The 13,507-nt window shown below is 29.9% G+C and overlaps 1 protein-coding gene across 6 annotated transcripts; it reads right to left on the bottom strand.

Moving 5' to 3' along the window:
• Positions 1-1,347: 1,347 nt before the first annotated feature.
• LOC133700639 (uncharacterized) lies at positions 1,348-6,596 on the bottom strand. 6 transcript variants are annotated; one of them, XM_062124225.1, is made up of 6 exons: positions 6,151-6,591; positions 5,531-5,652; positions 4,025-4,077; positions 3,547-3,788; positions 2,978-3,080; positions 1,348-1,605 (listed from the first exon to the last, which is right to left on the bottom strand). In XM_062124225.1, exons 1-4 carry the CDS (start codon positions 6,389-6,391, stop codon positions 3,758-3,760), a joined length of 447 nt encoding a protein of 148 aa, XP_061980209.1. In that variant the 5' UTR covers positions 6,392-6,591; the 3' UTR covers positions 1,348-1,605; positions 2,978-3,080; positions 3,547-3,757. The 6 variants fall into 6 exon arrangements, 3 of the variants coding, with proteins under 3 accessions (XP_061980209.1, XP_061980207.1, XP_061980208.1); XR_009843449.1 differs by lacking the exon at positions 5,531-5,652 and having other exon boundaries at positions 6,151-6,593; XR_009843450.1 differs by lacking the exon at positions 5,531-5,652 and having other exon boundaries at positions 6,157-6,593.
• Positions 6,597-13,507: the final 6,911 nt, after the last annotated feature.

Genomic DNA, 13,507 nt, shown 5'->3' with positions numbered 1-13,507 from the left:
TCATTACCTTACTTTTGTGACATCTTGCAAGACTAATGTTGAATTTGCAAAGATCAATTGGTATTAACATGGTAGAGTTTAGCTTAAATTCTGTATCTATTTATTGAAACTCAATAATGTTTGGCAAAAATATTTGTTATTTTTTTCTTAACAATACATTATAAGTTCACAAGGAATTATTAGTTAGATGTCCTAAGACCATTTAACACATTTGCATGAGTATTTTGGTTCTCAACAAAACCATAATCTTTGCCTGGCTCACGAAAATTATGCAAATCCTAGGCGCCAGACCCAAGGTACTTGGGTCTGGCAATTATACCAGGTCCAAGCGTCTTGGGTCTAGCAACCACGCTAAGCCCAAGCGTCCATGCCAAATCCAAGCGCCATGGATCGGAGGAACCATGCCAGACCCAAGCAACTTGGGTCTAGCAACCATTCTAAGCCAAAACGCCCATGTCAAACCCTAGTGTCATGGGTTTAGCAATCACGTCATATCCAAGCTACTTGAGTCTAACAAGCATGTTAAACCCATGTTATGTAGACTTGGCAAAAATTGCAATGAACAAGCTTTGATTTTTATTTGGATTTCACTCTTGCTATCTTGGTTGTGTATTAACCCATTTACATAAAATATTTCTATCTATATTACTACTTATGGTTTGTGTTAATTTCTTTTTACATTATTAGTTGTTAAAGTTCATGTTATATTACATATTTAGCACAAACATGAACCAAGTTCAGCACAATGACAAAATAAAAAAATGCCGCAGCGGAGCATGAACATGTATCTAGTGTCTCCAAAGAGGAGGATGCCATCCAATGATAGAAACCCCAGTTGATAGAGACACCAACAGTGGCTGGATAATCACGGCTACACAAGCATGAGAAAAAGGCTCACTTGCCAGTAAGCATTTAGAACAAGGAACATGCAACATGGCATGTTTTGCATGTTCGGAGGTGCTACACATAATGGGAAGAGAGGAGAGGAAAAGAGAAACAAAGGTGCGAGGGACAAGCATGTAAAGAGATAAGGTGTGTGAAAAGAAGGGCCAAAAGATCCCTAATTCATGTCATTAAAGCTATCCATAGGCGAGGCTACATGTTGGGCCAAGGCATGTGTTCATAGGGTTAGCAAAAAGCATGTAAGGCACAAGTCCTTTTCTTTTTTCCCTCATGAAAGAGACACCATTGTCACTAACTTACATCATCTCTCTACACAGGCTTCAGTCCTAATTAGCCAGTTCTATTTTACTCTGCCATCATTTGCCACATAATGTGATCTTAGCTTTCACCTAGCTTTCTTGCCCCACAACATCATAACCTTAGAATCCCAAGCTTGAAAGGAAATGAAAAAAAAGTGCATGACGTTTGCACCTGAGCACATGATGCCCATATCATGCCACTGTGGCACGCATTTTATTACAAAAGCGAAAAGGTAAGGTGCTCGATACAAATTTGATTTTACAAACAAGAAAGGCGCACTCTAGATAGTTGACTTACTGTTTGCTTCCTCCATAATCATTTGTGTAGAAGAACCAGTTGAGAATCCCAACGTAAGCATTACTCTTCCAAACGATTTACATTTGTCAGGTAGAGATAACCAACCTATAATATGCAAAGTATAAATTAAAACAAGCCAAGAGGAGATTTCTGAATCATGAATAATGACTTCAGGTCATGACCAAGCAAATTGGATAAGAAATCAATAAAAAAGGTAGATAATCACATATGAATGTCTCAATACAACCTAAGCCAAATTCACACCAACTTAAAAGAGTTTCTATATCATAAAAAAATTTATAACCTTGTTTGTAAACAAATTCAAAATTGAATGGTATCTAATTGAATAATATCCTAAATATAATTTTATTTTAATGAATTTTAATTAAAATTTAAGAAAAAAATTAAAAAATAGGCTAAATATAAAAAACCCAATACCTAGACCTGGGTTGGGTGGAGCATTCTTGGCCCAAAATAGAGAAGTCAAGAAAATAAGCCTGACCTTTTATTTTTTTTTGTTAAATTGGGCAGTCAAATGTTTTTCATAAAAAACAAATGACACATAGTCAATTAGCTGAATTCTAGCCACTCCGTATGGCTGAAAAGTTGAGTTCTGACTTTTAGAACAAAAAAACACTTATTTTAAACCCTTTTTCACCTAAGAAAGACTAACTTAATAAACTCATTTCTAATCTTAAATCAACCTTTAATCTATATAAAAGAACTTAACCCAAATAAAAAAAATCTTGAGTCTCAATCTACTTTTTCCAGTAAGATAAAGAATTAAAAACACATTAATGATACTCACTCGTCAAATGAAACTCATTAACATCGAAATCAATCTTTTTTACTGTCAAAATGCGCCATCCGATCACTTTTTCTCTCATCTCTCAAGCTCATGGACCGAAAAGGGAACAAAATAAGTTTTGGACCAACACTAAATGGATCAAAATAGAAGTTAAAGGAAAATATGTGGGACTAAAACATACTTTTTCACGCGCCTTTTTTATGGTTTTTAGTGTGGTCTTTTTCCTTTAAATTGTTTCCTTATACTATAAAATCAAACTGCATCTCATTAAATTGACCTGTAATCAAGTTTTTAAATCTAATTAAAAACTTTAAATCTCAAGAATATGCACAGAAAAGAAACTCTCAACTCACAAAACACCAAAAACAACACATGAAAGGATGCAATAATAATAAAAAAAGTTCAAGACCAAAAAAAATAAAAACACTGCTGCAATCCACAATTAATTATGAGAGCATGCACAATGCAGACATGTATAGTGTTTTCCCAGCCTCTTTTATTTTTCTTTGTAATTGTAATACTATATACTTATATATTGTTGAAAAGATGGTTAATGTTCCTTGAGCATTTCCATTTATGCAGGCGTCCAAACTAAACTAAATTGTACTCCAAGAGAACATTATATTATGCTTATATCTTGTTAAAACCAGAAGGTAAGAGGGTACTAACTAATGTTTCTAGTGAAGATGCTCAGTTGTAAACTGCTACCCCAACACGTTTTTTTGTTCATGTTTTAGCTGAACCGACATTCTTTCCCCAACGAAGAACACCCCTGCATTAAGAAGTTTTGAAAGGTGATGATTAGTTACAATCTTCTAAAAATCATTCTTTTACCATGGAAGATTAAGGAACATGTCATCACAGTTTTCAATAGATAATTTAGCTTCAATGAATTCCGACAATTAAAGGAAATGTATTAGGTTAACTAACATCACCTTAGCAATAAGATAAATCTACTAACAACCATTTGATAATCTTTCTTTCTTTCTTTCCCCCTTCAATTTTTTTTTTTTGAAAAACGTAATCCATCATCTCTCTATGAGTGTCCCAAAAATCTCACTCTTAAATAAAATAATCTAGTTGACTATTGCTATATAAGCAACTATTTCTATTATAAAATAAATAATTTTGTTTTTTATGAATCTCAATAAATAAATTGTCAAAAAGAATTTACATCTATAAGAGGAATTGATTGGAACGACTCTTTTAGGGGTCGTGAGTACATGGAAAAATCTTACGATTTCTTGCCATGACACCACATGACATTTGACTTGTATGCCAAGTAATATCTCAAGCAACTCAAACCAAGAGCCTTTCCTTCCATTCAATTTTAGAAGTCCCATCATCATCTCTTGCAAGAGTTGAAAACTTGAAATTCTGTTACTCTGCCAAATGCCAAGAACACATTCTCCAACCCGAATCAGTAATTTCCCTTCATATGGTGCTACCTCACATGGAATTTTTGATGTGCTCTAGGCTCCTAAAATAGAAGGGTTCCCATGAGTCCAAATAGAATTCAAAGGCTGCTTTTAGATCATGGGATAAAGATAAGAACAAATTCAAAATTAAATTCAGAAGACCACATGTCTGATTTTAAAAAAAAATAAACAAAAAATTAATTGCTCTTTTTTAGTTTTGACAAGAAGGAGAACAAGCATTAAAGAGTTTATGTCAGTAGATAAAAGAGGATAAATGAACAAAAAATGTTCTACAGACCTTTCTTCCTCTGACAGGTAATTATCATTGAGAAGTTTCTGGAGCAATGCATCCTGATTGCAGCAATCAAATAAATTAGAATTTGAGCTTGAGCAACAAAGATATCACATAATAATGAACTTCAAAAGATGAGAGGGGCGAACATCAAAGCAGGAAAAAGAGAAACCAAACCAATTGTAAACTAAACACCAAACCATTTTAAATCCTTTATGGCAACCTAATTCCCTTCAAACAGCTAAAAAATACTGCCAGACTCCTAAAACTACATAAGCGGTTGGGAAGAAAAAACTTCAAAATTAAGTAGAACCCAAAAAAGTACGAGAAAGAGATACAATTCCATACGGACCATAACCTATAAGTCTTTTGCCACTATATACAACATGCATGCTCTGTAACTGAATATACAATTGGTTAGCATATTGTATTGTTCTTCTTATCACATCATGAATAGTAACTAAAGTTCACAGATGAAAGTGAAGGCTCACCAACATATCCGTAGAAGTTAGAATAACAAGGGATCTTAACAATGGGTAGAAGAAGGGAAGGTTGAGTTAAGTAAAATCTACATCATAGACTCCAAAAATAGAAAAGTGGTATATAATACAAGATTACAGATTTATTACTTGATTGGAAAAAAAATAGCACATCTCACCCACGGAATGTCTCCATTTAAGAATATAGAATAACAAATGTGATGCAAAATTGAAAGAAAGAAAGAAAGAAAGAAAAGATAATATTGATTACGAAATCTGTACTTGTGCTTCACAGCGTACAACTGCAATCACACAGTCATTATGTTCCTCAAGACTCAATGGAGGAAACAAAAAGTGCCTATGAGCATATAGCTGCATCATTTTAGAAACAATGGTGTATATTATCTGGCAAAGTTAAATAAGCTTCAGAAAAACAGCAATTGTGTTACAAACATAGAATATACCATGCAGCTTGTAAGCATCAACAAAGAAATGTGCATTCTCAGCTAATCATCTAAAAAAGCCATCAACCAGTATATCTGCCCATTTGTTAATGAGTTGATCATTCCTTATGCCCTGTGCTTTTTCCAACATAATAATTATTCTTTTTTTTTTCTTTTATCAATAGATCATGCCATTAATGTGTGATTCAGCTTTGTACCCAGAGCACAATAAACATAAACCTCTTGTGATGCAAAAAGAAGGTGCAATGCAGCCCATTTACATTGATGTATACAAAAGGTGTGCCAAGAGTACAACCATAACCTAAAAATTAAAGGATCTGAAATTCAAAAATAAAATGGGAGTGACAAATACAAAATGAATCTGGTTAGAAAGTAAGGGAAATATGAAAAACACAACCATGCATCCATAAACAGAATGCCATGCATCTGCAAATATTCTACCTTTCTTTTTCTGATTCAAGCACCAATAAAGCACAGATTATGACCATCCTCTCACAATAACAAAATGTAAGAAATACGAAGGTGGATCCAAATGGTGATTGAATGAAACAAACAAAATCAAAACACACCTCAAAAATACTATCATCAATATAAGCCAAAGTCGCGGCATTAAACACTGATGGAGGCTTCTCTACTTTTGGCTGACTTGGCAACCATCTCTCACATCCCAAATATGAATCATCCAATTGTTCTACAATTTCACATAAATTCCAATCAAAAAGAAAAAAAATAGTAACAATCCCAATTGAAAATGATAAAAATAAACGAATCCTTCATTTGATCATCAACCCTTGTTAGGAATGACAAATCATTAATTTGCATTTAAGCACTTTAAAAGTAAATTTTCCAAAGCATATACTCATGAAAGCAGATTATATAGGGTCCTACGTACAGGATTCCATTAATTATTCTATTACCTGTCATTTCCTTGCTTTGGTTATTTATCTGAGCAACTAGCTAATCAAAGCAGGAAAAAGAAGACCAAAATAACAGAATGGCAATCCCTGAAAACCCATTAAAACAAATAACAAGTTTCTTTCTTTCTTTGACTGAACAGAAAAGAATTCTCCTTATTCATTAACCACAACACCATAAGAAAACAAAAGTCCTATATTTCTTTCATGATAGATAAGAGGCTAGAGGAACATGAGTAAAGAGAGAGAAAAACAAGTGTGAAAGTGATGAGTACCTTTACCCTGAACAATAACAGTCCTGCGTTTGAAAACGTCAGAAACTGCTTGAGCAGTTAAAGTGAAAGTCGGTGAGGAAGCAGTTTCTGTCGGCGGTGGGGTAAGGACAGAATTGTTGGGTTTAGGATTGAGGTTTTTTGAAGGAGATTCTTGGATTGTAAGGGGGTTGGTGTCCGCTGAAGCAGCTCTTACTCTTGTTACTTTTCTGGAAATCATATTCATATCCATATCCATATTCATGGATACTGCCGTTTCCGTTCGCTCCCTCTTCTTTCATCAGTTCAGGTACAGGTACCGGTGGGACTCCGACGGGAGTATAGGATACTATGGCTGCTGGGTTGGGTTTCGGCTGGTTTTGTTTGGGCTTTCTTTTGGTTGGGGATAATTAACCTTATCTTTTTTCTCTTTTTTTCCCAAACATTCAATGGTGGGGCTGTAGGTGCATTTCTTATGGAACCCTTACGTGTCAGCATCTCCTTGAAGACAATATATACACGCACGCATGCACTAGATTATTATCTCACCTGTATTATGAGTAGAATTAATCTTTTAGCGTAAAAAAACATCTAACTAAATTTTTAGTAGGAGAAAAAAAATCTTTTGGGATCACTTCAACGTGATTTGGTTAATTTAACGAGTTTAAAAATAATTTAAATAATTAATAAAAATATAATTTAATTCAAAATAAATATTCAATATAAAATTTTTTTATAAGTATTAAAATTACTTGGATCAATTTTGTTCAACTCAGCTTAACTTACTAATCTACATGTCAGGTTATGAGACCATGATAACTATATAGAAAATAAATAAATATAAATTATAAAACCTAATTTCCAATAAAATTAATGTTAAATAATGAAATTAAAAAAAACAAAAACAAAAACTTGAGTTAACTCATGTTAACTTACCAAACCAGTGACTTGGGTTATGAGATTGAGATAACCCAATAAAAAATAAATTATAAAACTATCAATTTAGTGTTAAAAAATAAAATTAAAAAAAATAAATATTATTATAAAATGTCATTTCCGGTAGAGTATAAACCGGATATTTTTTCCCCAGCAAAGCTCGTTGATTTAATTTTTCATTTGATCTGTTATTTGATTAGTTGTTTTATATGCTGCATTTTCAATTTTGTTTTCTTCTTGCAGTATACCATTTCTATTTCATAACGAGAGCTCTGAAAGGACAGGTCCATCCCTGTCAGGAAGGATTTTCTTAAGGTTGAGCAATAACAGGTTATCTGGATAAATTGCACACCATAATTAATTATTTTTCTAATTACAATGAGATAAAGTTAGGTCCTCTTTATTTTTTTATTTTAAAAATATTTTTAAAAAAATTAATTTTTTTTCTTTGTTTTAATTTAATATTTTTAAATTATTTTGATATGGTATATTAAAATTAATTTTTAAAAAATAAATAAATATTATTTTAATATATTTTTAAATAAAAAATATTTTAAAAAATAACTGAACCAAATTCCTAGATATTTGTTACTTCCTGCTAAAGGGAAAAATAAATTTCTAGATATATGTTGAAAGATGAAATTAAAAAAATTAATTAAAAATGATGTAAAAAACAACTTGAGTTAACTCAGGTTAACCCATCAATCTCATGACCCGAGTTATGAAATAGAGATAACCTTATAAAAAAAAAATCAAAACAAATAACAAAGTCTAATTCTCAATCACCTCAATATTGAATGATGAAATTAAAAAAAAAAGTTAATTAGAAAAAAAAACTTGAGTCAATTAAATTAACTCGTCAAACCCGCAGTCTCGGTCGTTAAACTACAATAACCTCATAAAAGTAAATTGAAAAAACATTATAAAGTCAAATCCCCAATAAATCTTATGTTGAATGATGAAATTGAAATTAAAAAATCAATAAAAAAAACACAACAAACAACTCGAGTCAATCTGGTTAACCTACCAAACCCGTGATCCAAGTCATGAGACGGAGATAACCTCATAGAAAGTAAATCAAAATAAATCATAATGTCTAATTCTCAATCAACTTAATGTGTCAAGGATGCATTTGATAAAAAAAAACCAATCAATTAGAAAAAAAAAAAAGAAAAAAGAACCCAAGTCCACCAACTTAACATGTCAAACTCGCAGTTCGAGTTATGATACTAGAAAAACATCATAAGAAGTAAATTGAAAAAAACTATGAAACTCAATACCCAATAAACCTAATATGAAAGGATGAAATTAAAATTAAAATTAAAAGAAATAGATTGGAAAAAACCAATTTAAGAAAAAAAAACATTATTCTAGTAAATAGTATTTTATGAGGAGGGGTACAATAAAATCTCATTCTCTTTTAGTTTTTTGTTGAAATTAAAAAGAAAACATAGATTAAAAAAAAAACTCCATTATAATGAATAGTATTATGTGAGGAGAGATACAATAAAATCTCCTTCCCTTTTAGTTTTTCGTTGAAATTAAAAAAATTATTATAGTAAATATTATTATATGAGGAGAGGTACAATAAAATCTCCTCTCCTTTTAATTTATACTAGTTAGGTTGTACGTGCTATGCCGCAAACTCACGTTTTATTTCTTAAAAAGTTAGGTCTTGATGTTGGCAAGACCCAAGGTTATTTTGGATTCTTTAACATGCAAGGCCCAAGGATAGTTAGGTATTGTCGTGTCAAAGCACCATGTGTGAGCTGGGGTATACCAAGCCCCTAGGTAGACAGCTCAAGCGCCACATGTGCGCAGGGGTGTGGTCAACACTGAGGCAGGACCTAAGCGCCACATGGGGGCAGGGGGTGTGCCAAGCCCCCAGGCAACAGCCCAAGCGCCACAGTTCTTCACGTAGTTTTTTTTATAGTAATAACAATTTATTAATAATGATGATGATGATGATAATAATAATAATAATAATAGTAATTTTTAGTTTTACCTTTCAAATCAAATCTATAGTTATTTTTCAATATTAAGAATAATTTTTTTCTAATTTAGATATTATTTGATTAATAATATTAATTATTACAAAAATAATAATATTTATAACACAAAAGATAATATTTTTAATATTAATACTTTGGATTATAGTAAAATTAATAATATTCATAACACAAATAACACTATTTTTAATTCCAAGAATATTTAGAATGCAAATAATACTATTTTTTTATATTAAAAATTTGAATTCTTATAAAAATAATAATATTATAACACAAATAATAATATCTTTGATATGAATATTTAAAATTATAAGAAAAATAATAATATTTTGATATGAATATGTTAAATTATAAGAAAAATAATAATATTTAGAACCTAGATAATAATATTTTGATATGAATACTTTGAATAATAAGAAAAATAATAATATTTAGAACCCAAATAATAATATTTTTTAAATGAATACTTTGTATTATAAGAAAAATAATAATATTTACAATGCAAATTATAATATGTTTTTATATTAATACGTGGAATTGTTGAATATTTTTAATAATACTACGTCGCGGGCTAACTTTTTATTTTTATAAAAAATACCATAAAAATTTATAATATAAATGATAATATGTTTTCAATATTAATAGTAATATTTTCTTTGAAATTTATTAATTATTTTATTAATAATATTAATTATAATAAAATAATAATATTTCTAAAAACAAATAATAATATTTAGAATCTTAGGATCTAAGAACCCTGGGTCTTGATGAAGAACCCAATAAAATTGGGTTTTAAAGCACGACCCATTAATCTTGAGTTTTGACAACAGACCCATTTCCCTTGGTTCCAGCACAATGAGTCAAGCGTTAGGTGTTCCCAAGTGAGAAGCGGGCATGGTTCCGTCTAATGTAACCCAAACACCACATATACAAATGGATATGCCCAGCACGTAGACAGAACCCAAACACCACGTGTATATTACACTCCAAATTACAATTACATTAGATGCCAAAAAAAACTCACATATCACTAGCCTTTTCCGTTCTTTTGTTTTGTTTTTCTTCCTAGTTCAAGTTTTTCTACCCTAATCATTAAAGTTTTTTTTAATTTCATTTTATGTTACGTTAGCAACGAAATGAACTTGATTATTTTTTTATTTATTTTCTCTAGAATTATGGTGATTTCGAAAAAAGATAATTTGGCATTGGATTGATATTTGGTTTTGTAAAAAAAAAATAAGTTTTATTATTTGTGAAAAAATAAAAATGTGGGGACCAAAACTAACAGTAAGGCAAAATACAAGATTTTTTTAAAATTTTTCATTAAGCACTTTTAAAAAAATAATTGTAACCAAAATCTTTTAATTTTTATTTTTGGTTTTTAGTTTGAAACTTTAATATTTTAATCTAAAACTTTCACATTTCAACCTCTAAATTCGAATAAAGAGAGAGTCAATAAAAAAAAATTGAAGAGATAAAAAAATGGTTAATTGGCTAGATTTTGTGATAACAAAAGTCAAATTTAGTTTTAATATGTTTTTTTTGACATGAGAAGTGTCATTGAGATTTTTTGAGCTTCCATATTGTCAGAAAAAAAGGTAAATGAGGGTTGGGGGAAATCAATATTTAATTTTATGTTTTTAAATAGATTTAAGAATATTTTGAGTTAAAAACTAGTTTATTAAGATTCTTTGAGTGTTTATTAAGTGTTTAAAAACTCTGACCTAGTTTTTCAGCCACTTCTCCTGTGGCCAAAATAAAAACAATCACATTGTTTATTGTCTTCTTTTATTTTTTTTTAATAAATAGTGGATGACATGTCTTCATCCTTGAGAAAAAAAAAAAGAGAAAAGGCTAAGAGTGCAAGCCTAGTCTTGTAGGGGCCCGTGAAACAAGTTTTTTTTTTTTGTTAGGTCAGGTATACGGGCCTCATCTCTTTGGCTTAAACACGTGGTCCTTTTTTACGTTTTGTTTTTGTTTTTTTTTTTAGTTTTTGATTGAATGCACTATTAAAAAAAAAGTTAACTTGATAATTTAAATTAGTATTCAATTTTTTCATGGTTCTTAAATAGTATTATAGGTTTTTGTGGGAATGTTAATGATTTTTTTTTCAATAATTATATACTAATACGCAAAAATAAGAAATAAAAATTGCTCATGAATATTCAATAAAAATAAAATTTATATTCTTTAAATTTGTTATGGATTTTTTTACATCATTTTATAATATTTGTTAGTCGTTTTTTTCAATCACATACAAAATGTTTAGAAACTGTTTTAATATTTGTTTTTAAAACAAGCTTTTGAGATCTAGATGGCTTTTTATTTAAAAACAATGTGTAAAAAAACATGTTTTTATTAAAACAATAAAGAAATGCATTAATAAAAAAATTAAGTTTATGTTGAAGAAATACATTTCTCCGTGATAATTATATTTGTTGTCTTTCCTACAAATGTTTATTTTAATATTTTTTAATTAAATAAAAAATATATTTCAAAAAACAAGATTATTAAATCCAATTAAGACCATGTTTTAGGTTATGGATTACGCGGGTCAACTTATTTGACTCGGGTAAATTCAATATGTTGTTTGAATTTTTTTATTAAAATATAAATCAATGTTATTTTTATATCCTTTTAAAAAAAAACTGAAACCGAGTTTTGGTCAAGTTGACTAAATTGTAGGTGCATCTAAAAAAAATCTGCATATTACATCTAACCTAATCCTTATAAAAAAAATTACATTTTATTTAAAAAAACAAATTAGCATTGTTTTAGAAATTTTTTTTTTGTATTTTTTTTTGGATTTTACAACAAGTTTGTAAACTTCTTTAATAACTTAGCTAATATTTCAATAACCATAATTCTTTTTCTTTGAAAATTAATGGCCAACATTTTAGCATAAATGTTGCACTTTCAAGCAGGCTGATATTTAAATATCAAGACTTGATTATAAAGTTCTTAGATTTTTTTTGAATATTCACCAATTTTAATTAAGAATATTTTTCACCATAATATACGAGTTGTGGAAAACATTTTCACCTTCTAAGATAAGTGAACCTTATTAGGGCACCTATATAGATTTTTCCTATAATATTTTATCTGGGCATAAAAGCCCATAATAAATTTAAAATATCATATTTATTCATGAGAGTACATTTTTATTATGGGTCATAGATGGACCATCAATTAGGAATCCATAAACTCCTTTAAACCACATCTAAATCACACAATATAACTTACCTCAGATAAGGTGCGCTAAGGGTGCTAATATCTTTCTTCGTCACAACTAGTCCCTTACCCTAGAATTTCAAATAAAACCAGTCCATCTGGGTCTCCTAGTGACATTAAACCAAACAATTAGGTGGTGACTCTTTGATTCCAATATCTTGTCACGCCACGCGCGATAGAATGACGACTTCACTAGGGACAATTTAAGCTCAAACATCCTTAATTGAGATAAACCTGATTAATTTTACACAATTAGGCTTTGCCAAAATTTGATTGAGATCCTTCAAGTCTGACAACCTTTTCAAAATAGCCCTTGGTTTCTAATTTGTTCAATTTAGTCCCCCATTAAGCCTTAAACTTTTATTTTCTTCAATTCAGTCTCTGGAAAAGTTTGATATAGTCTCCAATGTTGTGTGCCTTTTACATAAAGGTCATCAGCCTTGAATTTATTTAATTTGGCCTTAATTGACCCTTAAAATTTGATTTTCTTGCAATTAAACCCCTGATTGCACAAATTTAGCCTTTCAAAGTTTTAATTGTGTCCCTAATCTTTCAATCTTTGCAAATTGATTTGAATTAGACCTATAAACTTGGTTTTTCTTCAATTGAGTCCCCGACTAACTACTCAAAACCCATTAGAAGTTTAACCAAGTCCTTGACTTTAATTAATTCTTTTAATTTTGGTCAAGTCAGATTTCAATCTTAAACTTTGTTTCAAATTAAGTCTTTCTTCAGCCCATGTTGTTAACATACCCCAATATAATTATTCTTCTAGCATTTTGTTCTTTTACAGCTTGAAGATTTATCTCCTCGTTTCTCAAAAATATTTTTGGATTTTAAAATAAAAAATATGCATTTTTTATTTTAAAAAAATTTTTTTTTGTCCAAAATTTGGTTATGACATGCCTGATGGGTCAACCTGGAAATTCCCTAACTCACCCTCTGCTTGACCTAAGTTTTAAATTAAACCAAATGAAAATTGACTTGATGTGACTTGACTGACATAACAAGACCAAACACGATTCAATTAAAACCTAATTTGATTTAAAAAAAATTCAATACTGTCATTTTAAAAAAATATTGAGATGATGAGGTTTTGAAGTGACTTATGTTAACCCAACTTAACACGCTAAATTTGCAACCCGAGTCATGGATTCAATTGGGTTTAAGAACTTTATTTTTTGAAATGTATCTTTTTATTTAAA

The sequence above is a fragment of the Populus nigra genome, chromosome 8 (genome assembly GCF_951802175.1).
Source record: "Populus nigra chromosome 8, ddPopNigr1.1, whole genome shotgun sequence".
Lineage (NCBI taxonomy): Eukaryota > Viridiplantae > Streptophyta > Magnoliopsida > Malpighiales > Salicaceae > Populus > Populus nigra.
The sequence above is the reverse complement of the archived record's forward strand: the minus strand, read 5'-3'. Positions and strand labels throughout refer to the sequence as shown.

Coding starts and splice junctions, on each gene's coding strand:
- LOC133700639 (XM_062124223.1), bottom strand. CDS start 6,391: ATGAATATGGATATGGATATGAATATGATTTCCAGAAAAGTAACAAGA. Junction 4,078..5,402: donor CTTGAATCAGAAAAAGAAAG/GTAGAATATTTG, acceptor TGCTGCAATCAG/GATGCATTGCTCCAGAAACT. Junction 3,081..4,024: donor TACCTGTCAGAGGAAGAAAG/GTCTGTAGAACA, acceptor TTCTTAATGCAG/GGGTGTTCTTCGTTGGGGAA.